This window comes from Oncorhynchus mykiss, chromosome 17 (assembly GCF_057628025.1).
Source record: "Oncorhynchus mykiss isolate SJ-2025 chromosome 17, ASM5762802v1, whole genome shotgun sequence".
In the NCBI taxonomy this organism is placed as follows: Eukaryota; Metazoa; Chordata; class Actinopteri; order Salmoniformes; family Salmonidae; genus Oncorhynchus; species Oncorhynchus mykiss.
Genome location: NC_143038.1, coordinates 44995918 through 45022895, shown reverse-complemented (window position 1 = coordinate 45022895; position 26978 = coordinate 44995918). Strand labels below are relative to the sequence as shown.

The 26978-nt window shown below is 45.9% G+C and overlaps 1 protein-coding gene across 7 annotated transcripts in view; it reads right to left on the bottom strand.

Annotated features, from left to right (window-relative positions):
- Positions 1-26978, bottom strand: part of LOC110493231 (uncharacterized) — a 121357-nt gene that overhangs the window by 8244 nt on the left and 86135 nt on the right. For 4 of the 7 annotated variants that reach the window (XM_090205706.1, XM_090205702.1, XM_090205704.1 and 1 more), the window contains 43 exons: positions 25947-26018; positions 25749-25793; positions 25244-25279; positions 25032-25067; positions 24400-24504; positions 24233-24298; positions 24063-24098; positions 23900-23935; positions 23735-23782; positions 23585-23620; positions 23223-23348; positions 22770-22979; positions 22601-22636; positions 22456-22500; positions 22224-22340; positions 22035-22106; positions 21706-21750; positions 21033-21068; positions 18944-18979; positions 18803-18847; positions 18583-18615; positions 17854-17916; positions 17607-17642; positions 17375-17455; positions 17178-17246; positions 15918-15953; positions 12165-12224; positions 11958-12002; positions 11828-11863; positions 11697-11732; positions 11551-11610; positions 11242-11367; positions 11065-11136; positions 10604-10639; positions 10456-10515; positions 10288-10332; positions 7646-7681; positions 7471-7506; positions 7224-7280; positions 6937-7008; positions 6745-6816; positions 6428-6463; positions 6132-6212 (listed from right to left, as the gene is read on the bottom strand). In XM_090205706.1, coding sequence (XP_090061832.1) covers positions 6132-6212; positions 6428-6463; positions 6745-6816; positions 6937-7008; positions 7224-7280; positions 7471-7506; positions 7646-7681; positions 10288-10332; positions 10456-10515; positions 10604-10639; positions 11065-11136; positions 11242-11367; positions 11551-11610; positions 11697-11732; positions 11828-11863; positions 11958-12002; positions 12165-12224; positions 15918-15953; positions 17178-17246; positions 17375-17455; positions 17607-17642; positions 17854-17916; positions 18583-18615; positions 18803-18847; positions 18944-18979; positions 21033-21068; positions 21706-21750; positions 22035-22106; positions 22224-22340; positions 22456-22500; positions 22601-22636; positions 22770-22979; positions 23223-23348; positions 23585-23620; positions 23735-23782; positions 23900-23935; positions 24063-24098; positions 24233-24298; positions 24400-24504; positions 25032-25067; positions 25244-25279; positions 25749-25793; positions 25947-26018 — 2568 coding nt within the window. Of the gene's footprint in view, positions 1-6131; positions 6213-6427; positions 6464-6744; positions 6817-6936; positions 7009-7223; positions 7281-7470; positions 7507-7645; positions 7682-10287; positions 10333-10455; positions 10516-10603; positions 10640-11064; positions 11137-11241; positions 11368-11550; positions 11611-11696; positions 11733-11827; positions 11864-11957; positions 12003-12164; positions 12225-15917; positions 15954-17177; positions 17247-17374; positions 17456-17606; positions 17643-17853; positions 17917-18582; positions 18616-18802; positions 18848-18943; positions 18980-20645; positions 21069-21705; positions 21751-22034; positions 22107-22223; positions 22341-22455; positions 22501-22600; positions 22637-22769; positions 22980-23222; positions 23349-23584; positions 23621-23734; positions 23783-23899; positions 23936-24062; positions 24099-24232; positions 24299-24399; positions 24505-25031; positions 25068-25243; positions 25280-25748; positions 25794-25946; positions 26019-26978 lie in introns of those variants that run through there. The other 3 variants (XM_090205703.1, XM_090205705.1, XR_016487963.1) reach the window with 2 other exon arrangements.

The following is a 26978-nucleotide window of genomic DNA, read 5'->3' as shown; positions in this document are numbered from 1 at the left end:
GGTCAGAACCGGTCTGTGTTGGGTGGGGGTCAACATGGGCTTGTCACAGTGACCAGCAGAACTGAGTTGGACCATGTTTGATCATGAACAGACCACTGTTTCAGTCTTAAAAGACTTAAAGCTGTCTCCCTCTGCTGGTCGTTGTTAGGTTACCTTTTCTCCCCCTCTTTCCCCCAGCTGTGCCTTGTCTCCTCCTAACCACCTCGTCACCCCTTTTCCCACCTGTTCCCTTTTTCCCTCTGATTAGGTCCCTATATCTCTCTCTGTTCCTGCTCCTGTCCTTGTCGGATTCTTGTTTGTTGTGTTTCATGCCTGAACCAGACTGTCGTCATGTTTGCTGTAACCTTGTCTTGTCCTGTCGGAATCTGCCGGTCCGTCTGAGCCTACCTATGTTTGGTAATTAAAGAAGCTCTGTTTAAGTTAATTCGCTTTTGGGTCCTCATTCACGCACCGTAACAGAAGAATCCGACCAAGAATGGACCCAGCGACTTCGGATCCTCTCCACTCAGCCGTCGGGATCCAGGGAGCGATGCTAGGCAGACACGAGCAGGAATTGTCTGCTGCTCGACATGCCGTTGAGACCCTGGCCACCCAAGTCTCCAACCTCACAGAACAGGTTCACCATCTCCGCCTCGATCCACCGGCCACTTCCAGGGCTTTCGAATCTCCGGAGCCCAGAATCAATAACCCGCCGTGTTACTCTGGGGAGCCCACTGAATGCCGCTCGTTCCTCACCCAGTGTGATATTGTGTTTTCTCTCCAGCCCTACACTTTCTCCAGGAGCACTGCTCGTGTCGCCTACGTCATATCTCTCCTTATTGGACGGGCTCGTGAGTGGGGCACGGCAATCTGGGAGGCAAGGGCTGAGTGTACTAACCAGTATCAGGACTTTAAGGAGGAGATGATACGGGTTTTTGATCGATCTGTTTTTGGGGAGGAGGCTTCCAGGGCCCTGTCTTCCCTATGTCAAGGTAATTGATCCATAACAGACTACTCTATTGAGTTTCGCACTCTTGCTGCCTCCAGTGGCTGGAACGAGCCGGCTTTGCTCGCTCGTTTTCTGGAGGGTCTCCGCGCAGAGGTAAAGGATGAGATTCTCTCCCGGGAGGTTCCTTCCAGCGTGGATTCCTTGATTGAACTCGCTATTCGCATTGAGCGATGGGTTGATCTTCGTCACCGAGCTCGTGGAAAGGAGCTCGCGTTCTCCGTTGCCCCCCTCTCCGCATCACTACCATCTTCCTCTGCCGGCTCGGGTGCTGAGCCCATGCAGCTGGGAGGTATCCGCATCTCGACTAAGGAGAGGGAACGGAGAATCACCAACCGCCTCTGTCTCTATTGCGGTTCCGCTGGTCATTTTGTCACTTCATGTCCAGTAAAAGGCCAGAGCTCATCAGTAAGCGGAGGGCTACTGGTGAGCGCTACTACTCCTGTCTCTCCTTCAAGATCCTGCACTACCTTGTCGGTCCATCTACGCTGGACCGGTTCGTCAGCTTCCTGCAGTGCCTTAATAGACTCTGGGGCGGAGGGCTGTTTTATGGACGAGACCTGGGCTCGGGAACATGACATTCCTCTCAGACAGTTAAAGGAGCCCACGGCCTTGTTCGCCCTGGATGGTAGTCCTCTCCCCAGGATTCAGCGTGAGACGCTACCTTTAACCCTCACTGTTTCTGGTAATCATAGTGAAACCATTTCTTTTTTAATTTTTCGTTCACCTTTTACACCTGTTGTTTTGGGCCATCCCTGGCTAGTTTGTCATAATCCTTCCATTAATTGGTCTAGTAATTCTATCCTCTCCTGGAACGTCTCTTGTCATGTGAAATGTTTAATGTCTGCTATCCCTCCTGTTTCCTCTGTCTCTTCTTCACAGGAGGAGCCTGGTGATTTGACAGGGGTGCCGGAGGAATATCACGATCTGCGCACGGTGTTCAGTCGGTCCAGGGCCACCTCTCTTCCTCCACACCGGTCGTATGATTGTAGTATTGATCTCCTTCCGGGAACCACCCCCCCCCGGGGTAGACTATACTCTCTGTCGGCTCCCGAACGTAAGGCTCTCGAAGATTATTTGTCTGTAGCTCTTGACGCCGGTACCATAGTCCCCTCCTCCTCTCCCGCCGGAGCGGGGTTTTTTTTTGTCAAGAAGAAGGACGGGTCTCTGCGCCCCTGCATAGATTATCGAGGGCTGAATGACATAACAGTGAAGAATCGTTATCCGCTTCCTCTTATGTCTTCAGCCTTCGAGATCCTGCAGGGAGCCAGGTTTTTCACTAAGTTGGACCTTCGTAACGCTTACCATCTCGTGCGCATCAGGGAGGGGGACGAGTGGAAGACGGCGTTTAACACTCCGTTAGGGCACTTTGAATACCGGGTTCTTCCTTTCGGCCTCGCTAACGCTCCAGCTGTCTTTCAGGCATTAGTCAATGATGTCCTGAGAGACATGCTGAACATCTTTGTTTTCGTTTACCTTGACGATATCCTGATTTTTTCACCGTCACTCCAGATTCATGTTCAGCACGTTCGACGTGTCCTCCAGCGCCTTTTAGAGAATTGTCTTTTTGTGAAGGCTGAGAAGTGCACTTTTCATGCCTCCTCCGTCACATTTCTCGGTTCTGTTATTTCCGCTGAAGGCATTAAGATGGATCCCGCTAAGGTCCAAGCTGTCATTGATTGGCCCGTCCCTAAGTCACGCGTCGAGCTGCAGCGCTTTCTCGGCTTCGCGAACTTCTATCGTCGTTTCATCCGTAATTTCGGTCAGGTGGCAGCTCCTCTCACAGCCCTTACTTCTGTCAAGACGTGCTTTAAGTGGTCCGTTTCCGCCCAGGGAGCTTTTGATCTCCTCAAGAATCGTTTTACATCCGCTCCTATCCTTGTTACACCTGACGTCTCTAGACAGTTCGTTGTCGAGGTTGACGCGTCAGAGGTGGGCGTGGGAGCCATTCTTTCTCAGCGCTCCCTCTCTGACGACAAGGTCCACCCATGCGCGTATTTTTCTCATCGCCTGTCGCCGTCGGAACGTAACTATGATGTGGGTAACCGCGAACTGCTCGCCATCCGGTTAGCCCTAGGCGAATGGCGACAGTGGTTGGAGGGGGCGACCGTTCCTTTTGTCGTTTGGACTGACCATAGGAACCTTGAGTACATCCGTTCTGCCAAACGACTTAATGCGCGTCAGGCGCGTTGGGCGCTGTTTTTCGCTCGTTTCGAGTTCGTGATTTCTTATCGTCCGGGCTCTAAGAACACCAAGCCTGATGCTTTGTCTCGTCTCTTCAGTTCTTCAGTAGCCTCCACTGACCCCGAGGGGATTCTCCCTGAGGGGCGTGTTGTCGGGTTGACTGTCTGGGGAATTGAGAGGCAGGTAAAGCAAGCGCTCACTCACACTCCGTCGCCGCGCGCTTGTCCTAGGAACCTTCTTTTCGTTCCCGTTCCTACTCGTCTGGCCGTTCTTCAGTGGGCTCACTCTGCCAAGTTAGCCGGCCACCCTGGCGTTCGGGGTACGCTTGCTTCCATTCGCCAGCGTTTTTGGTGGCCCACCCGGGAGCATGACACGCGTCGTTTCGTGGCTGCTTGTTCGGTCTGCGCGCAGACTAAGTCCGGTAACTCTCCTCCTGCCGGCCGTCTCAGGCCGCTTCCTATTCCCTCTCGACCGTGGTCTCACATCGCCTTAGATTTTGTCACCGGACTGCCTTCGTCAGCGGGGAAGACTGTTATTCTTACGGTTGTCGATAGGTTCTCTAAGGCGGCTCATTTCATTCCCCTTGCTAAGCTTCCTTCTGCTAAAGAGACGGCACAAATCATCATCGAGAATGTTTTCAGAATTCATGGCCTTCCGTCAGACGTCGTTTCGGACAGAGGTCCGCAATTCACGTCTCAATTTTGGAGGGAGTTTTGCCGTTTGATTGGGGCTTCCGTCAGTCTCTCTTCCGGCTTTCACCCCCAGTCTAACGGTCAAGCAGAACGGGCCAATCAGACTATTGGTCGCATCTTACGCAGTCTTTCTTTTCGCAACCCTGCGTCTTGGTCAGAACAGCTCCCCTGGGCAGAATACGCCCACAACTCGCTTCCTTCGTCTGCGACCGGGCTATCTCCTTTTCAGAGTAGCCTCGGGTACCAGCCTCCGCTGTTCTCATCTCAGTTCGCCGAGTCCAGCGTCCCCTCCGCTCAGGCTTTTGTCCAACGTTGCGAGCGCACCTGGAAGAGGGTCAGGTCTGCACTTTGCCGTTATAGGACGCAGACTGTGAGGGCTGCTAATAAGCGTAGAACTAAGAGTCCTAGATATTGTCGCGGTCAGAGAGTTTGGCTCTCCACTCAGAACCTTCCCCTTAAGACGGCTTCTCGCAAGTTGACCCCGCGGTTCATTGGTCCGTTCCGTATTTCTCGGGTCATTAATCCTGTCGCAGTTCGACGACTTCTTCCGCGATACCTTCGTCGCGTCCACCCGGTCTTCCATGTCTCCTGCATCAAGCCCGTCCTTCGCGCCCCCGCTCGTCTTCCCCCCCCCCCCCCATCCTTGTCGAGGGCGCACCCATCTACAAGGTCCGTAGAATTTTGGACATGCGTCCTCGGGGCCGTGGTCACCAGTACCTCGTTGATTGGGAGGGGTACGGTCCTGAGGAGAGGAGTTGGGTTCCCTCTCGGGACGTGCTGGACCGTGCGCTGATCGAGGATTTCCTCCGTTGCCGCCAGGTTTCCTCCTCGAGTGCGCCAGGAGGCGCTCGGTGAGTGGGGGGGTACTGTCATGTTGTGTCTTGTCTCTGTCCTTTCCCTTCACCCTGTCTCCCTCTGCTGGTCGTTGTTAGGTTACCTTTTCTCCCCCTCTTTCCCCCAGCTGTGCCTTGTCTCCTCCTAACCACCTCGTCACCCCTTTTCCCACCTGTTCCCTTTTTCCCTCTGATTAGGTCCCTATATCTCTCTCTGTTCCTGCTCCTGTCCTTGTCGGATTCTTGTTTGTTGTGTTTCATGCCTGAACCAGACTGTCGTCATGTTTGCTGTAACCTTGTCTTGTCCTGTCGGAATCTGCCGGTCCGTCTGAGCCTACCTATGTTTGGTAATTAAAGAAGCTCTGTTTAAGTTAATTCGCTTTTGGGTCCTCATTCACGCACCGTAACAATTTCACAGAATTTTTTTGTGATATTTGCAGGAAAAAATACTTGACAATGTTTGCAGGAAAAAAATATAACAATGTTATGATTTTGACAAATGTATTGCAAAAATGAGCTGACGAGGGAAATAGTTTGTTGAAGTGTGGCTTGATTGAACCATATCATGCAGTAAATGTGTGTGATTGGTTGAAAACACAAGCCCTGTTTTTGCACTGTGGTGATGGGTCATTTTTTTGCAAAAATATTGCAATGATTTGACTGCTTTATGCACAAATAGTGCAATGACTGGTCAAATTCGCAAGCCTTCGCATAATATGCAGGATATTGTTGATTTTGCAAAAAAAATTGTGATCGCTGAATCCAGGATGGATTAAAGGATGAGTAACTGGGTGATTTGTGGAGAATAATAGCAAGTGACAGATAAGAGAAAATTGTGGGGGTTTGATAGCATGGTGAGACTGAGTGGGCTGGCAGATATTGTGCTGTCTGGATTAGTCATTTCTAAACCTAGATTATCATGCTGTGATTATATTGCCGTTAGTGAGGCAAGGTCATGTGAAGAAAACACACGAACACATCTCAAAGTTTTCCTCAGACACACTTTGCCTTTAGGACAGTGATTCACACAGTAGGAAGGTTAGAGGGTTCTGCAATAAGTCTGTCAGAATGCCACAGAAACACACAAATTATATTTCCAACAGTCATTTAAGGTATTTATAGAATATATGAGGATGAAAATCAATTTACAGCTGAATTTCAACTAATCCTCTACAACGTGACGTCAATTTGGAACCATTGAAGCGTTATGGCCCGGTGGCATCATCTGTGAGGCTGGCAGTCGCTTAGAGGACATCTCAAGGTTGGCACTAAACTTCTTCAAGTGGGGATGCACTCAAAGACAGTTGAAATATGATGACAGGCTGTACACACACACAAACACACGCATGCACACACGCACCAACACAAGCACCAGACACATACACACACAGATACATTGTGCTGCATACACACACACAAACACACGTGCGTACAAACCTTAATTCCACGCATTCCAGTTATTCCCACGTCTCCCTTATCCCCTCTAAAGCCTGGCATTCCATCCTTTCCTGGGGTACCCTGGAAGAACACACACAATCAACCAGAGGCTTTAATCCACCAACAGGAGAGTAAATGGGGAGTTAGTCATTGGGACAGGAGTTTTTCCTGACCATGTGACCAGACCAGGAAGAACTTTGGATCCTAGTTATAGGCTATAATAGAGTTTTTCAGATCATGTGGTCAGGAAAAAATACACATTGTTTTCATAACTGAAGGTGAAATGGGAGACTCACTGATTCTCCAGGTACACCAGGCTGTCCCGCCTCTCCCTTCAGACACAAAGACAAACCCATTAAAGCACTGCATTTTTAATGGGTCACCTACAGTATCCAGTCTGAGAAATACACTGCTCATTTTCACAGGGTACACTGTTGTGTGATGATATATTCTCATACGATGGGTGGGAAAACTGTGTGCAAAGTAATCCATAATACACAGAGGACTTTATGACATTGATGAATATTGATTGACTATTGATGCTATTGGTTCTGACATAGATGACACAGCAGTTTTGATGAAAGCATTGACACAGATCAGGTCATGAATTCACCTTCTGTCCTCCTGGACCTCTGGCTCCCTGGAACCCTGTAGAGCCCCTGTCTCCTGGCTCACCCCTCAGACCCTGTGGAGACACACATATGCACACACACACACAGTTATACACCTGTTATTAATAGCCTGCTCCCAGATCTGTTTATGCTCTTGAAAACTCCAATGGTGTCATTGTCAAGGCCAACCTCACCTGCTCCCCAGCTGGGCCGTCATTGCCTTTCAAGCCTTTCTCCCCCTGCACCCCTTTGGGCCCTCGGTCACCCTGATAAAGAAGAGAACAACAGTTGTAAATGACCATTCTGCACACGCATACACACAGACACACACACACATACATAGACGCAGACACACACACAGACGCACAGAGAGATTAGTAGTGTCATAGTCAATACTTGGTGCTCTGCGGTATTTTTGCGATCAATTGTTTATTAGATGAGTCAATAATAAGTGTTGTGGGGTATATCGAGGGTCATTCACCGTCTCTCCTTTATTTCCTTTCTCTCCTGGAGGTCCTCCCACCAGGAGTGTATCACCCTGAAAGGGGACAACATCACTGTTAGGCAGAGCAGTATATGTCGTTTTTTGTAATTATTTTCACAGCTTTTTGATTTTAATGTTTTTTTTCTCATTGTCTCTCCTTAGCTCTTTTTCTGCGCTTCTCCACATTATTCTACCACGCACGCGCACACAAACAATATTACTCATCACACATTAAAATTCATACCTTTTCTCCTTTGCCACCTTGCAGCCCCAATTCACCCTGAAATATATTGAGAGTAGGACTCACTAGTCAGGCATGTCAATTTGATTCACTATTTTACATGAGCAGAATGCTCAGTGGACAGAGAGATAGAGAGAGAGCATGATGCAAAATACAATAATCTAATAATAATATTCACCTTATCTCCCCTGCCTCCTTTGCCACCTGGAGAGCCCTGGTGAACACACACAGACACACGCGAGCGCAACACACACACACCACACACACAGAGGAATACATTTATCAAGTACAGAACACACACACCACACACACAGAGGAATACATTTATCAAGTACAGAACACACACACCACACACACACAGAGGAATAACTTTATCAAGTACAGAACACACACACCACACACACACACAGAGGAATACATTTATCAAGTACAGAACACACACACCACACACACAGAGGAATACATTTATCAAGTACAGAACACACACACCACACACACAGAGGAATACATTTATCAAGTACAGAACACACACACCACACACACACAGAGGAATACATTTATCAAGTACAGAACACAGAAATCCCAACATTTGTACTCCAACATGCACATCCTCACCAGCAATCATCACCATTATGGTTTTAATCATCCAGAACTGCAATAAACAGCTCTCTATATCCACACTGACTAGCACTCTCCTGTATGAGGAAGGACTGTACTTTAATAGAAGAGTTACTGTCTGTTTCTCACCTGAGTTTTAAATGGCACTCTACAATATCCAACCCCCTTTCTAGAGGTTACCAGGCAACTAATGTGAGAGAGGCTGAGTATGTTCTAGATGAGAGCTAGAACATACTCAGCATCTGCCTTTTAGCAGATGCTTTTATACAAAGTGACTTACAATCATAAATGTATAAATTTTTTCGTATGGGTGGTCCCGGGAATCGAACCCTCTACGCTGGCGTTAGCGCCATGCTCTACCAACTGATCTACAAAGGACCAGGTTTAGTTGTCTCAGCCTAGAACAAAAGCCTTACTCTCAGTAGGACTAATGTACCGGAAGTGAAGAGGGTCAGAGCCTGGCTGACAGCTTTTAAAAGAGCTATGTAGTACAAGGTCAATATCACTAAATGAAAGTGGAGGATAAAACATATCGTAAGGACAGATGAACTGCATTACTAGTGATATGTTCAGAAAAACAGGATATACCTATGTTCTATGTTTGGAGCGGTAATGGGCATGACAATAATGGATTGCATTGATTCCTACAATCAAGATATACAAGGGATGGAGAGTGAAACGATTGAACTGTATACGCATGATGCTGACGATGATGTTGACGTCTTTTGCTTTCATTAGTTTTCCTTTCGTTTTAGTTATTTGTGCACTGCTTAAGCCACATCGTTTTTACAGTTCTTTTGAGCTCTATCTATGTCCACTTCAGCCTTCGCACATCCTTTCTCTCATTTTCACTCTCTCTATTAAGTCGGATCAATATTGAGGAATGGGCCAATGACCTCTAATAATAAACAAACACAAACAAATAAACACCATGTAGGCGGTAGAATCAAAATTGGTCAGGATGAATTGCCATTTGTGACCCGATTCAGGAAACTAGGCGTGTGTCGTAAGTCACGACTTCACAGGAGAGCGGTTTGAAAGTAAAAATATTTCTTTATCAAAATGCGTTTTTTGCCAGAAATGCCTTCTCGAACATGTGAACGTTCCTGTGCCTTAATAACAAACTTGTATGCCATCTGTAAATATGAATAAAATTGTTCAATTACGAGCCTTGTTGGTTAAGCCACAGAAAAAGTGAGCAAACCTTCCCACTAGCCATAATTGGCTGAGAAAATGAGCGGGCTGGACATACCGAGAGAGGAGTTCGGATTGGTCTGCCATATACAAGGCTTCTGTCTATTTGAGCTGGCCAGTCTGTGTTGGTGATCCTGTTGAACACAGCTTTTTTTTTTTTATGTATCGTGTAGTGGAGCTGCATAGCTAACTGTTGCTTTCCACTCTCTGGAGGATCAAGTTTTGAAATCAGTGGAATTAGAGTATGATAGCTAAAGAGATGGAGAAAACATCTGTACCCGGATTACATCCTCAAACTAAGAGCAAATGTGGCATGGCATCCATGACAGGGAGACGCATCCATCATGCATCATTATGTATACAGGTAAGATAATCTAGAGTTAGCTAGCTACATTTTCATATATTACACATTTCTAATTTTGACAGAAAGTGGTTTCATTTCAAGCTAAAGTGTACTGTTAGCTAGCTAACATTAGCTGGTTGGCTCCCTAGCTGACGTTATTATTCATATCCCAGGGCTGTTTGCTTTGCTAGTTAAAGCCTAATGTTAGCTAGTGACATTGAACCTGGTTGGTTAGCTCTCAGGATATTCATTGTATTCTTTACACATTGTTTCCCTAGCTAGGTTCATTGTTTACCTAGCTAGCTACGTGTCTTAAGCTAAAGTGTACATCACACATTGAATATGGCCGGTGTCAGTAAACGTCTGCAAAGAAGCGTAATGAAATTGTTGCCAGCAGATCTGGTTAGGCTGTTTTCATGTTATCCATAGGTAAACAAATCATCGGCCAGAGCGCCAAGTGCTCTGATCGCTCTGAGGGCGAAACAAGATGGGTGGGGCTAAAGCTTAAGATGCTGAATGTGTGAAGACAAAGAAGAGCTCCACTAGATACCAACACATTCAAAGGCCAATTTCTCAAAAGTGAGTTTACAAGCTGATCAACTTTCATAGCAGAATTACTTTCCCAGTAAAAAGACAGTGATGTTAACAGTAGGTAAGAGATTTACCGCTAGTCCTCTCTCCCCGTTCTGACCACCTCGACCCTCCTCCCCCTGCAAACATAAGACATATAGATCTGTAAATCCCCCAACACACACACAAATCTTCAATACAACATGTAACTGTCAAAATTAGATACAATTGAAATTAAAACTCAAATGGTGATGTGATTTTACCCTGGGTCCTGGGTCTCCTCTCTCGCCTCTCAATCCAGGTACTCCCGCTCCAATCGCTCCCTAAAGAGGGGGATTTATGAGCATCAACATCATATTTGATAATATATTATACAGTATAGAATACGTGTTTATCTCGTTGTTAACTCACCTTATCCCCTTTGCCTCCAACAGTGCCTGGTGAACCCTGGTGAGGAAAAAAACGATATACTGATCATGAACACTTACATCACAAAAACGCAAACACACATAGTCTTTCCCACTGGGCAAAGACGTCAGTTCAATGTCTAGCTTTGATTTACATTTGGTTGAGTTGTCAACTAACGTGAATTCAACAAAACATTTCATTATGTCATTGGATTTAGTTTAAAAGTTGGGTGAACAAAAATATGAAATGCTGTTACATTAATTAATGACTTTTTGCAAATCCAATTCCCACATTGTTTCAAAGTCATCGCATTGATTTCTTTGGTGGAAATGACGTGGAAACAATGAAGATTTAACCAGTTTCTTCCTAGTGGGTTCTCTCTCCCTCTCTCTCTCTCTCTCTCTCTCTCTCTCTCACACACACACTCAATTAAGTCATCATGATGCAATCCAAAGTCCACTCACAGCTAAGCCAGGGGGTCCGGGTGGCCCAGGAGCTCCAGGAGTCCCTGTCTGACCAGTAAAGCCTTGGATACCCTGGAGATGAGACATCATAAACATTCCACACAGGGCAGGGCTAAAAAGACCACACCAGTCACCCATGTAATAACTATAGTATAGTGGCGATATAGGCCCTCTCACCCTGGGTCCTAGAGGTCCTGGGGGTCCTGGAGTTCCGTTCTCTCCTCTCAGGCCGGCCAGACCAGGGGTCCCTGCTATGCCCTGGGCTCCTGGAGGGCCTGCTGGGCCCGGGAGACCTGTGTCCCCCTAAAACACAAACATACAGGGGTTCACATTCACTGTGGCAATGGTGTAGTTATGGAGATGTTTAGCTCAGGGAAGATGAGATTGAGAAGTCTGCATATGTTAAAATGAACATAGCTACACCATTTATGTGATTTACATCTTTATGAGAACATTTAGATGTATTGTCAAGTTCATGATACTAACATTTAACCCTTGAGGTCCCAGCTGACCAGGAGGCCCTGCCAGTCCGATGCCTCTCTCTCCCTGCAACACATTTCCGGTCAGTACTGTCACATGGTTAGCAGCCAGGGAAACACAGACACAGGGAATCATCTGGTGATGTGTATTACCCTGTCTCCTTTAGGCCCTGCTGGTCCTCTGCCCCCCTGAGAGAGAGAAAGTGGATGGAGAAGTTATTAAGAGGGACATCTGTTAGATATGTGAAATATTTTATGTTACAAAATGTCAAAAGGTGACTCACATCTTCTCCAGGCTCCCCATTTTCACCAGCAGCTCCCTATTTCAACGAGACAGACACACACACAATAACTTCCCTGATCACCGTGTCTGTGAATGTTGAGTAACATTGTGTGTTAAGTGACTTTACTCACCCGGTCCCCTTTGATGCCTGCAGGACCCTTGTCTCCCCTCTCACCCTAAAGGACAACCATTTTAGAAAATTTTTATTTTAAAAATGTATAATTAAGCCATCACTAAACATGTTCTTGTTATAATAATCTGTATAGTATAATGTGTGTAATAAATGCCTGAATAATAGCTGAAATATGTTGATAATTGGTTCAACCAATGAGACTCACCCGTAGCCCTGGCAGCCCGCTCTCTCCCACTGTCCCAGGTAAGGTCACACCAGGAGGTCCCTGAACCAATTTCAACCAATACACTTCAAATACATACATTAAACTCTGTTCCATCCTATTCTATTGCACCTAGTTCCTCACCTTAGTATTGCCATTCTGCTTTATTCTCTTATTATTAAAGGGATAACGCAAGATTTTGGCAATTAAGCCCCATGTTCCAGTAGACTTCACATCATTGCGCTAACAATAGTTAGCAATGGCTTGCGAAACTACCTTCAACTTTCTTCAAATTGCATGCAGGGACATAAAAATAGTATCCATGAGTTCATCTGACTCTGGCATTATGGCACTATTCCTTTAAAGCAGGAGTGGGCACACTTTTTGGTTTGAGTGCCACACCGGGATTTCGAAATTCAAAGGAGGGCCACACAGATTTCAAATCAAATTCTATTTGTCACATGCGCCGAATACAATAGGTAGACCTTACAGTGAAATGCTTACAAGCCCTTAACCAACAACGCAGTTTTAATAAATAAATAAGTGTTAAGAATGTATTTACTAAATAAACTGAAGTAAACAATAAATAAAATAAATAAATAATTAAAAGAGCAGCAATAAAATAACAGTAACGAGGATATATATATATATATACATACAGGGTGTACCGGTACAGAGTCAATATGCAGAGACATAGGTTAGTCGAGGTAATATGTACAAGTAGGTAGAGGTAAAGTGACTATGCACAGATAATAAACAGAGAGTAGCAGCAGCTTAAAAATGGGGTGGTCAATGCAAATAGTCTGGGTAGCCATTTGGTTACCTATTCAGGAGTCTTATGGCTTGGGGGTAAAAACTGTTGAGAAGCCTTTTTGTCCTAGACTTGGCACTCTGGTACCGCTTGCCATGCAGTAGTAGAGAGAACAGTCTATGACTGGAGTGGCTGGGGTCTTTGACAATTTATAGGGCCTTCCTCTGACACCGCCTGGTATAGAGGTCCTGTATGGCAGGCAGCTTAGCCCCAGTGAGGTACTGGGCTGTACGCACTACCCTCTGTAGTGCCTTGTGGTCGGAGGGCGAGCAATTTCCGTACCAGTGATGCTACCATGTTCTCGATGTTGCAGCTGTAGAACCTTTTGAGGATCTGAGGACACATGCCAAATCTTTTTAGTTTCCTGAGGGGGAATAGGCTTTGTCGTGCCCTCTTCACGACTGTCTTGGTGTGTTAGGACCATTCTAGTTTGTTGTTGATGTGGACACCAAGGAACTTGAAGCTCTCAACCTGCTTCACTACAGCCCCGTCGTTGAGAATGAGGGCGTGCTCGGTCCTCCTTTTCCTGTAGTCCACAATCATCTCCTTAGTCTTGGTTACGTTGAGGGATAGGTTGTTATTCTGGAACCACCCGGCCAGGTCTGACCTTCTCCCTATAGGCTGTCTCGTCATTGTCTGTGATCAGGCCTACCACTGTTGTGTCGTCAACAAACCTAATGTTGGTGTTGGAGTCGTGCTTGGCCATGCCGTCATGGGTGAACAGGGAGTACAGGAGGGGACTGAGCATGCACCCCTGAGGGGCTCCTGTATTGAGGATCAGCATGGCAGATGTGTTGCTACCTACCCTCACCACCTGGGGGCAGCCCATCATGAAGTCCAAGATCCAGTTGCAGAGGGAGGTGTTTAGTCCCAGGATCCTTAGCTTAGTGATGAGCTTTGATGGTACTATGGTGTTGAATGCTGAGCTGTAGTCAATGAATAGCATTCTCACGTAGGTGTTCCTTTTGTCTAGGTGGGAAAGGGCAGTGTGGAGCGCAATAGAGATTGCATCATCTGTGGATCTGTTTGGGCGGTATGCAAATTGGAGTGGGTCTTGGGTTTCAGGGATAATGGTGTTGATGTGAGCCATTACCAGCCTTTCAAAGCACTTCATGGCTACGGACGTATCTGTAGTCATTTAGGCAAGTTGCCTTCGTGTTCTTGGGCACAGGGACTATGGTGGTCTGCTTGAAACATGTTGGCATTACAGACTCAATCAGGGACATGTTGAAAATGTCAGTGAAGACACCTGCCAGTTGGTCAGCACATGCCTGGAGCCCACGTCCTGGTAATCCGTCTGGCTCCACAGCCTTGTGAATGTTGACCTGTTTAAAGATCTTATTCACGTTGGCTACGGAGAGCGTGATCACACAGCTGATGCTCTCATGCATGCCTCAGTGTTGCTTGCCTCGAAGTGAGCATAGAAGTGATTTAGCTCGTCTGGTATGCTCGTGTCACTGGGCAGCTTGCGGCTGTGCCTCCCTTTGTAGTCTGTAATAGTTTGCAAGCCCTGCCACATAGAGTCCCGTTAGAGTCCTGCACCTTGAAAGCGGCAGCTCTACCCTTTAGCTCTACCCTTTAGCTCAGTGCGAATGTTGCCTGTAATCCATGGCTTCTGGTTGGGGTATGTACGTACAGTGACTGTGGGGACGACGTCCTCGATGCACTTACTGATAAAGCCAGTGACTGATGTGGTGTACTCCTGAACGCCATCGGAAGAATCCCGGAACATGTTCCAGTCTGTGATAGCAAAACAGTCCTGTGCTTCAGCATCTGCTTCACCTGACCACTTTTTATAGACTGAGTCACTGGTGCTTCCTGCTTTAATTTTTGCTTGTAAGCAGGAATCAGGCGGATAGAATTGTGGCTAGATTTACCAAATGGAGGGTGAGGGAGAGCTTTGTGTTGCACATGTAACATGTTGATTGAAATTAGGTAGAAATAATTTAAGTTTCCCTGCATTAAAGTCTCCGGGCACTAGGAGCACCGCCTCTGGGTGAGCGGTTTCCTGTTTGCTTATTTCCTTTTACAGCTGACTGAGTGCGGTCTTAGTGCCAGCATCCGTCTGTGGTGGTAAATAAGCTGCCACGAAAAGTATAGCTGAAGGCAAATAGTGTGGTCTGCATTTTATCACAAGATACTCTACTTCAGACGAGCAAAATCTAGAGACTTCCTTAGATTTCGTGCACCCAACTGTTGTTTACAAATGTGCACAGACCACTCCCCCTCGTCTTACCGGAGTGTGCTGTTCTATCTTGCCGGTGCAGCGTATATCCCGCTAGCTGAATATCCATGTCATCCTTCAGCCACGATTCCGTGAAACATAAGATTTGACTGTTTTTGATGTCCCGTTGGTAGGATATTTGTGATCGTACCTCGTCTAATTTATTGTCCAATGATTGCAGGTTGGTGAGTAATATTGACAGTAACGGCAGCTTTCCCACTCTCCATCTGCAGATCCTCACGAGGCATCCCGCTCTGTGTCCTCTGTACCTGCATCTCTTCCTCTTGCAAATAACTGGGATGTTGGCCTTGTCGGGGGTTCGGAGAATGTCCTGTGCTTCCTGCTTGTTGAAGAAAAAATCTTTGTCTAATCCGAGGTGAGTGATTGCTGTCCTGATATCCAGAAGCTCTTTTTTGCCGTAAGATACGGTTTCAGAAACATTATGTACAAAATAAGTTGCAAATATTGCGGAAAAACCCCACACAATAGCAGAATTGGTTGGGCGCCCGTAAAACTGCTGCCATTTCTTCCAGCGCCATTTTCTCAGAAATGTTTACAATACATCTGTTTGTTGGCCTATGATGCAGTTTAATTCAGTATTGTGATTCACTGCTTCCGAGTTGTATCTATTCTGTCTCCATACACCAGTTAGACATGGTCAGGTTAGTCACGATGACTGGATGTTACCACGACTAGAAGAGTAAACATGACAATCACTCACCTGTGCTCCTTTCAAACCAGGGGGTCCTGCTACAGCCTGTGATTGGGATATGTAGGGAGAACATGACGTGAAACTCACATATCTGGATTAGGTTGTTTGCAAATGTACTGAAGATGGACAGCAATAGTAAACGATCGAGGAAACTCCTACCCACTATGTTATGCAAAGTATCACTTTTTTATTTTGCTACTGCTTTGGCCTTTGGACCCTCATTAGAGCATCAGACCATGAATGGGAGTTTTAATTTGGTTTTCACACAAACTAGAGGAAGAGTTTAACAGATGTGCTGTCTATAAGTACAGTACATCTCGTCCCTTCAAAAGCTCTTATTTCTCAAGAACCGTAGTACATCCTGCTAAAGCTTCCGGGGGAATGATGTGAATGTATGTGTGTGTGTATATATGTGTGTGTGTGTCTATATGAGTGCATCCGTGCTCATATGCTTGAGCATTGGCGTGTCCTTGTTTGTGTATTTGTACATGTGCCTCTGCCCTTCTATTCATGCCAATGATTTCCTCGTCTTTGAAATGGAGAGACGTTGGATAAAGAGGATGTGAGTCATGGCCATTTACAGTAAATACAAGAGGGAATCATGTGCAGATAGAGCTTTTGATTAAAGCACTCAAGAGTCCAAAACATGTTCTAGAATATTGGACTGTTGGCTTTCATAGTTTTCGATATCGCAGAGCAGCTCAAGCTATTTCTCCAACTGTCACCACAATCAAATGAATAGGCGCTGAGTACCTGGAGCCGCGTTGGTTGGGAATTTAGGGGAGGTGCTAGGTCAGGCTGTGCGTCCCCCGCGGACGGTAGTCTCACAATGGGCCGCCGGACTATCTAGGCTCTGCGGCTGTGGACTCCGAAAGTCCGAAAGCTGCAATATGTAACTTTTTGGCCGATCAGACCAAATTCACATAGAAATATGTGTTATAGATTTGTCACTCTCATTGAAAGCAAGTCTAAGAAGCGGTAGATCTGTTCCATGTGCTCTATGTCTATTCTTCCCGTTCTTCAGTTTAGTTTCTGCGCCTTTTACTTTCAGCTTCAAACAACTGAAAATATTATATTTTGGGTTCTGGAAAATATATTTCACAGCCGTTTAGATGGTACAATGACTCTCTACACTATACTTGTTTGTTTGGCCACATAAACTGACATTACGTGAATTTTAGCAACCAGGAAGTGGTGGAGCAATCTTTTGGTACAGCTCAATTCAACCTCACGTCACTTCCTTGATCCCCTCTCACCCCGCTGACTCACCTTTCCTGGGGGGCCACTGTCCCCCTGCTCCCCCTTCAACCCCGCGGACCCCATTGGTCCAGCGATACCCTGTAATAAAGATCCAACACTCTAAAAAAACTTTTCAAAGAAAAATCCACACTAAACCTGATGCCATCTTAACACATCCTAGACACACAGTAGGATGTAGCGAGACAGATACCATACACAGTACACACCTGTTTCCCTGGCAACCCTGGTGTTCCCTCTTTTCCAGGTATCCCATCTCTTCCTGGGACCCCTGGCTTGCCCCCCTCCCCCTGTGGAGAGACACACTTAATGTCACCACCAGAACTGATGTTTGTGTGAATGGCTTGCTGTGTGTTAACCATGGCGATGATAGAGGTGTGTGTTTGTTGGCTCTACAGTACAGTATGTGAACTGTGAGTCCCACGGAGCTGCTGTACTCACTGTCTGCCCTGGTAGACCTGGAGGCCCAGATGGACCCTGGGAAGAGACGGTATCATTACAATACATTAAACAACATTAAACACACATTATTGTGTCAATGGCCTTTTTAATGACAGTAAGCTTAAAGGTAAAGGTGTGAGCATACGAGGAATCCCCAGTCCAATGGGAATGTACTACAACACCAGTTTAGCCAGTAAAACTATACAGTATGAGAGTTGGTTTATAGATGATTGATGCTGTGCCCTACCACAGCTCCAGGAGGCCCTGCAGGTCCACGCACTCCCATGTTGCCTTCGGGACCAGGAAGTCCCTGTGGAACAGGAGGGTCAATTCAAATAGATTATTATGAAGCTCTGTGACTTTCACTGTGAAAAGTGGGTGAATAGTTCTAAAAACACTGAGGCAATAAACATCTAATAGGAAAACATATAAGGCCAGTTTCTCAGACACAGATTAAGCCAAGTCCTGGACTAAAAAGCTCTCTCAATGGACAATCTATATTGATAACACTTTCTAGACTTGGACTAGCCTAAATCTCTGCCTGTGCCATGGATCCCTCGGAACTGTCATTATGCACACCTGGTCCCTATTCCCTGATGAGTAATTGTATAAGTGTGCCCTTGGTTCCCCATTGTCTTGTCGATTATTGTTCCGATGTCCTTTGGTCGTGTGAGTACCTGTGCTATGTTGTTTTGTGCAGATGATTACGGGTCTCATCCCATGTGATAATCATTGTGTGCTTGTGTTATTTATTCAAGGTACTCCTCGCTCTTTTGTTTGGGTTTCAACCTTGTGTTTTGTATAGTGTTTGTTTGGTCTTCGTCCCCTTGCCTTTACACAGCACGCTGTGATTTGGGTAAATAAAAACCCCTATTAGACATTCCTGCGCCTGTCTCCCGACCATTTATGCCATCATGACAGCCTGGAAAACTGGCCCATAATATACAACACAATATGTATCATATAAAGTTCTCACCTGAACGCCAACCCCAGGCACTCCTTGATTACCCTGTCAGAGATCAAAACACATTCTCAGAACAACAAATACAACACTTAAATGGATCATTCCAGTGCTGTAATACTAAGCTACTGTAGGCCAAAAAATATCAACACTACTAAATGCATCAACAATACCCCCACAGAGCTAGACCTAAGAATGAATGATACTGTAGGTCTATGGCGGAAGAAGTTCTCACCTTTACCCCTGACGGACCTGGAGGTCCATTGGTACCGATCGGACCCTACAATTACAAAAGAGATAGCATCAGTATAAGTGCAGCTCTGTGTGTGTGTGTGTGTGCACACGCGCATGTCGGATATTAAAATATCATACTTACAGTTGGCCCTATAATTCCAGGTTCTCCAGAGTTTCCCTGCAAACGAGATAAGAGCATGCTGGATTAACATGCCCAAGACATAACACACACAGAGAACACATGCATGATACGACACACAAACACATACACAGCAAATTCTCCAGTGATAAATCAACACTGAAAGTGTTAAATTAACACACTGCTTAGTGTAAAGCCTTAAAGTGCCTTGCCTTTCTGGTGAATTGTAGAGTTATCACTCATGACTGCATTTGTTAGTGACAGAGACATGGTTGTTGCAGAATTATTATTGTGTCCTGTTGCCTTCACCAAGTGAGATCCTAAGCAAATAGGTCATCATTAAAATTAAATTACTCAACATAATACAAGTGCTCAATAAGGCCTTATTTTGAGGGCTTTGTTTACCCTAATATAGTGGCCTGAAACCCATGGTTTTCAGGCATGCAAGTCACTTTATGCTGGCTTGCAAAGTGAAGTGTAATTCCTATTGGAATCCAGCCAGAGTGGGGATATCCAACAATTTGAATTTTTATTCACCCCGCCCTAACCTGCATTCAGAAAGAATGCCTGTCGGGAAGTCTAACATATTGGACTACCTAAACCATCTAAACTGGAACAACCATTTCAGTAACGGGTGCAATAAGTCCAAGTAACTGATTGGATTACTTTAGATGTTTTTATATTTCAGTGGCATAAGATTAATTCATCGATGCAAAAACATAGATATTGAAACAAACCATTCTAAAAAGCAACCTGCAATAGAGCATGCTAGGAAATATGATAATGATGGGTGTGGTTTATTTTACACCAATGAGTGTTAATTTAACAATTGAGTCAACACTAGAAATGTTACACTGAAAAATCAACACTAGGTAACACTGGCCAATTTGCTGTGCATACACACAGCATACTGTACATACATGTAGGCTTTGTACAGACATACTTGCCTAGAAAAAATAAAGGTTAAAAATAACAAATAAATAAGAAAAGACATACATTTCATACGTGAACATCAAAGAAAAAGTGTTCACACACAAACAAATACACAACTGCATACACACACAATACACGAAGACACACACATGGTATACAATGTACAAACAGTGCTTTGGGAGGACTGAGAAGCAGACAACAGAGCAGGTGAAGCCACAAGCACAGAAAGCTAGCATACAATGCAGAGAGCTATGACACTAAGCAAAATGCATCTGTTACAATTCTGACAGGGCAGGTAATCCATCTCAGTATTCACAACCCTATTGCATCCAATTGATCTTGGTTAGTGTATGTGGCATATGTGTTACAAATGTGTGGTGTTTAATACATAAAACATTCCAGCCATCAGTGGTACTCTGGGAACAGGTGGTCCAGATTAATATTTCATGAGTTTCCTATCAAAGCCAAACTCTAGTCTCAGACCCCTGGGAGATGGGCCCTAATTCAAATGAAAGAAAATTAAAGTGGGGACATGAATGCAGAGGATGGCGCGGTGGAGGACTCTGTGACTGTGTGTGCATGTTGATACTGATGATACTAGCGTCCCCTGACAATATTCCCCTCTCTCCAAACCCCTCAGCTGCAGTGCGGTGGAAACTGGTACCGTCACAGCATCCTTGGGTCGTGCTTGTACCCCTCCACCTGACTCATGTACCCCCCCAGCCCCCATTTCCCTGGTCACAAGCATGCCAGCCAGCAGCACAGAACCTACCGGTCTGCCCAGCACTCCAGGGAACCCAGGCAGGCCCTAGAGTCAGAGAGGGAGGAGAGGAAGGAGAGGGGGAGAAGAAGAAGGGAAAGAGTAGGATAGTAGGACACAAGGGTAATTGGAAGTGTTGAAAAGAGAGGGAGGGACAGAAAGGGTGTAAAATAGATCAAAATTAGACAGATTGATGGGGGGAGGTAAGAAGAAAGAGGGAGGAGTTGTTAGAAGCAGAGTTGCAAAAGGTTACAGTCTAAAGGTTCTACGTAGCCTCAGCCCAAAGGAAAACAGATACATCAGCTCCATCCGCGGCCTAGCACTGGCAGCCAATCCATAGGCTTTCCTACGCAGGGCCAGCCCTAAAGGAGGCTGCATGGCTGGGTTACTGTTACTCACTGAGCGGCCTTGAGGACCAGCTGGCCCTTGTGGACCCTGCTTCGAAACATTGTGGGATGAAACAAGAAGCGTGAGTTATCTTATCATCTCTCCACCTCCACACCTTCAAATCTATTTCTCTTTCTCCTTCTACCCATCTCTATCCTCCTCATGTTATGACTACTAGGGCTCTGAGTTCTTACAGACCAGGAGAAACTCTGGGCCCTAGTTAGTCATGGTTGATTACACAACATCAGCATCAATCCTTCAGTTACTCACCTACTGTATGGTTGGACATGTTATGATCACTGGAACTCAAACACAACATTATCTGCTTAACTATATACTGTAGTGCAGCCATTCTACTGAAGACCTGAAAACTGTGTAACTCCAGTTTGTCCTTTGATGTCTGGGATCTGTCTCCTGGAAGCTGTCTCTTTGAAAACAGATGAGTGCACAGTATGCATAATGCATCCATGCAGTCACATCTAAATGGCATAATATATCAACAAAGAAGCACCACAGTATATCACTGTATAATTGTATGGTTATTGATATCAATCAAAATAAAAGCCTGACAGACCGACTTTATCTGAAAATGTATTAGGTAGCCTAGCTGCAGTAACCTTATCATATGATTACAATATTATCATCATTTTAATCTTTCCTTCAACCCCACCCCTCCTCCTCTCACCGGCTTCCCATCCTGTCCCGGTTTGCCAGGTTCTCCTGCTGTCCCCTGAAATGATCAAAACACAACCTGGTTACTACTAGCTACCACTACAACACTGTCTTCACAACCTCCTCCGCACCATAATCACACAATGATGAGGCTAATACAACCTGGTATCAGTTAGTGCCAACTGTTAACCCATATGGTTAGAGCCAGTCACATCTCATCTCACAGCGTATCATGGAGGTGTCAAAGTCCTTTTCACCAAGGGGTGCACAATGAATGCATGTTTGACACCTCAGTTGTAGATGAGAGGAGGGATAGCCACTTATTGTAAAGCACACAGTCACCTGAAAACCATCGCGTCCCTGTTCTCCAGATGGACCCCGATCACCTTTATCTCCACGGAGCCCTGCAATACCCTGTAACACACACAAACACACACACACACACACACACACACACAGCTTATTAAACACAGGGACTCACATCAGGCTGCAAGATGAAGTACTGCAATATTAAGAGTGAGGTGTTCTGACCCTGTCGCCTTTGGATCCCTGTGGCCCTGAGGCGCCAGGCTCTCCCTTCGGCCCTGTGACCCCAGGGAGGCCCCTTGCTCCGGGGAGTCCAGCTTCACCCGCTACTGCAGCAGCACCCTTAAACACACACACACACACCCCAATAAACACACTGCACCCAGTAACCTCTGGGTGAACTATAATATGTTTACTGTAATGACGACTTATTAGAAAAGTAGTCTGTGCGGGTCACCTTTGGTCCAGGAGGGCCCACTGAGCCACCTAGCCCGTTTTTCCCCTGGAGATGAGAACAGTCATGTTCTGGTCAACATCCATACAGTATACATCCTCCATACAGTACATTAAATGATGATTATTGTGGTGATGAATATACTCACAGCCTCTCCTTTGTCACCCTTCTCTCCTCTCTCCCCCTGGAAGTCAAAGTGGTATCACATGACACATCTCTAATCCACATGATCTTCCTCTCTTTTTTATTTTTTTATTTCCTCCTTTCATATTCCTCTCCCTCTCTCTCTCCTTAAACCACTCCTTCCTCCTCCTCACCTTATCTCCAGGTCGTCCAGCCTCTCCCAGTTCTCCGGCTCTCCCTGGTACTCCAGGTATTCCAGGTTTTCCTGGCTCTCCAGCCTGTCCCGTGGGTCCTACTGGGCCCTTCTCTCCAATGGCCCTCCCTGTGGGTCCTGTGGCCCCTACAGGCCCCCGTTCCCCCTGCTCTCCCTTCACACCCCTCTCCCCAGACAGCCCGCGGGCACCCTGACATGGAAATGAGTAAAGACATTACTTACACATACTGTCCTAGAAATCATTGTTTTCAAAATCCATGCAGTCATACAGAGAATCACTTTTAGAGTAAGCAGAGAGTTATGCATTACATAATGGGTCAAATAAACACACTAACACCATGTTTTAGTTCACTCTAATACAACATTTGCGTGGGGTCTTGATATAGTCTCTTTGTTCCCCACACTGCCCCCAAATTGGAGACCGCTCACTCACATCTATCCCTGCTGGTCCTCTCTGCCCGGCCTCTCCCTTGTCTCCTCTCTGGCCCTTCTCAGCCTTCTCCTGCACACTCTTGCCTGGCACATTCCCGTTATCCACAAGCACCTTCAGGTCCTGCATCTACAGACAGGACAGTACAGGGACAGTCGTATTCATCAGGCACCAAACTAAAGGAAGCAAACTGAAACAGGAGGGGCCTACTTGGACTTCGTTTCAAGTTGAAGTAAAGGTTTCAACACTTTGATACAGTGTGTCCGAATGAATAGAACCCAGGCTTGGTAAAAGGGAAGGAGACTCATATACAGCACAGCTATGCCTTAATGTCACATCATTGCAAACATTTAATATCCACTTACCTCAATGCCAAGGTTAGAGAGGGCCTTCTGCACATCCTGATGGGAGAGAGGCACAAAGAGTGTCAAGGAGGAGTGAATACAGTACATGGTCATGCCTTTATCAGTCACATGCTGGGGTTATTCTCCTTTCTTGAATGCGTATTTTCTTACCACTGCTGTTCCAGGCCTGCCCGGTTGCCCGTCCTCTCCTGGGTCACCCTGTCAATAACATCTCACATAAGTAATACTAAAGATGCACTAACACATACACCCATACACACACTCAGGAAACAGCATGTGTGCACATTCATATGTCAGACACACACACACACTTACCCTTTCACCTTTACTGCCCACTGCTCCTCTCTCCCCCTGAAATACAAGAGTGAATGGATCAGAGATCAGACTGAAGGACAGATGGATGGATGGACAGAGCTAGAGCAGACTGACTGACCATAGAAATAAATAATAGTAAATTATCTCTATGGAAATGCCTTACTCTAGCTCCTGCGGTCCCTGGGATTCCAGGCACACCCTGAGAGACAGAGAGAGATGGGCATCAGAAACAGAGTGCATTAGAAATGTACTTAAGACAAGCACACAGTACTGCTACATCAGGCTATGCTATACTGCTATACTGCACGGCTCATATCCAACATAGTAACTTACTGGGCTTCCTGGAGGCCCCTGAGGGCCAGGGATAGATGGTGTTGGAGCTCCCTTCGCATAGACCACCTGAGAGAGAAGAGAGGGGAGAGAGAGATAACTGTATAATCAGAGCACCAAGTGACACACACACACATTCTAGGAAGCAGAGTCATATGACTGTTCTGTACCTGTCCTGGAGGTCCGATGGTGCCAGGGACCCCTTGGGGCCCAGATAGACCAGTTGGCCCTGCAGGCCCGCCAAGGCCCCGGTCCCCCTTCAGCCCATCACGGCCCTGAAACACACACACACACTTGACAACTTCAGACCAGCACGGACACTCTATTCTATTCCTAAGGGGTCTGGCTTGAACTAGAAAGGAGGCAGATGTCCTAGATAATTTCTATGAATTTGGACATGAAACCAAAGCCTTGACATTCTATGCCCGTGCGGATCCCCTCTCAGAAGCGGCTGGCCCTCAAAGGCAGAGCTTGATCATTACCCACCGTTGCATTTATACAGCTGCTGCTTAGAGCGCTATTGATTCCCCTGTGAAGGTAGGGTGTGATAGAAATATCAATGTCACAGGAGAGTACGCTTAATAAACACACACTAGGAGGAGGATTGATGGCGAGAAAGAAACGGAACAGGGATAATCGAGAGATGCTCAGGAGCCCGAGGAGAGCAGGATCGATAAAGACGGAGGCAAAGAGGGAGCGAGAGGAAGAGAGAGACAGCAGGGGAGGAAAGAAAGGACATTGTACAAACATAGAAAGAGAGCGAGAGGGGAGAGATAAAGATACAGGGTAACAAGTTACTAACGTCTCTTCCAGAAACCCCAGCCTCTCCTTTGTCACCCTGTGAGGTAGAGAAACATGATTTTCATTACACAACTAAAGACAACAGTGACACTGCAAAGACACTCACATTAACTCCAAATTATCATAAACAGCACAGCAATGGGAGGAAACCGTGATGTTTACAGGTCAGTGGACCATAGACCATGAATGAATGTTGCCATAACCAACACAAACCTTTCTGCCATCTTCCCCTGGTACTCCATCCTCACCCTGCGAAAAACAACACAATACCAAACTTACAACACTGAAATGCACATTTATAAAAGCTCACTGTGCTGTTGTATCAAGCAAAGCCTCTCAGTTAGATAGATAATGTATTGCAGAGGCTTTGGTTGATCATCCTATTTCCTCCTCACTTAACATTACAACAGATGGGTAGCTCTCCAAATGGCTCCCTAACCCTACATAATGCATTCATTTTGACCAGAGCCCTATAGGCATGTTTAAAAGCCACTCAGGTAGAATAAAAGCATCAGAGTCACATTTGATCAGTGCACTTTAACCTGAGGATGTGACAAACATGTTTAATGGTAATTACACAGACAGAGACACATAGGACTAACTCATAATGAATAGCACTGAATCGCATGCAATTGTTTTCATTCAATTTGTTATTAATCAGAGGTTTGATGTAGTGTGGTAATGCCCTGCAGGATGTCAGGTCTGACTGATCCCTCACCATTTTCCCAGCAGTCCCTGGTTTTCCATCTTCTCCTGCTTTGCCCTGAAACACAACAATTAGGCTTATGAGACATCAATGAGACACGCGCTTTGGAAAGTGGAGCTTTGTGTGTGTGTGTGTGTGTGTGTGTGTGTGTGTGTGCATCGTGCATGTATGTGTTTTTGTTTGTGTGGTTGACAGTGTTGGCAAACTCACAGGTGTGCCTGGATTTCCAGCGGGCCCAATAGGACCTGGGAGGCCCTGTACACCTCTTAGTCCTGGCAGCCCCTGGTGAGACAGACAGACAAGAGTGGAGGGGTGAGGGCTGAAACCACACAGCAACATAGTGCCCTCTAGTGTTCAAACACAGTAAGTGACGGCTAGAATAAAACATATATATTTTGGACAAACCCACATCACGACAAGAGAGACAACACAACGTAAAGAGAGACCTAAGACAACAACACATGACAAAAACACAGTAGCAACACAACATAGCAGCAGAAAATGTTAGCAGCTCAAAACATGGTACAAACATTATTGGGCACAGACAATAGCACAAAGGGAAAGAAGTCTGAGACAACAATACAACACGTGAACAACTGTCAGTAAGTGTCCGTGATTGAGTCTTTGAATGAAGAGATGGAGATAAATAACGATCAACCAGTGAATCTTGCGACGGGTATACAGAGATGACCAGTCAACAGAGGAGTATAGAGTGCAATGATGTGACCTATATGGAGCATTGGTGGCAAATCTGATGGCCGAATGGTAAAGAACATCTAGCCGCTCAAGAGCACCCTTACCTGCTGATCTATAAATTATGTCTCCGTAATCTAGCGTGGGTAGGATGGTCATCTAAATCAGGGTTAGTTTGGCAGCTGGGGTGAAAGACTAGCAATTGTGATAGAGGAAACCAAGTCTAGATTTAACGTTAGCCTGCAGCTTTGATATGTGCTGAGACAAAGAGTGTACCGTCTAGCCATACTCCCAAGTACTTGTATGAAGTGACTACCTCAAGCTCTAAACCTTCAGAGGTAGTAATCACACTGGTGGGGAGGGGCATTCTTCTTACCAAACCACATGACCTTTGTTTTGGAGGTGTTCAGAAAAAGGTTAAGGGCAGAGAAAGCTTGTTGGGCACTAACAAAGCTTTGTTGTAGTGCATTTAAGAACAAAATCTGTGAAGGGGCCAGCTGAGTATAAGAATGCATATAAATGGATGAGAGAGCTTCCTACTGCCTGAGC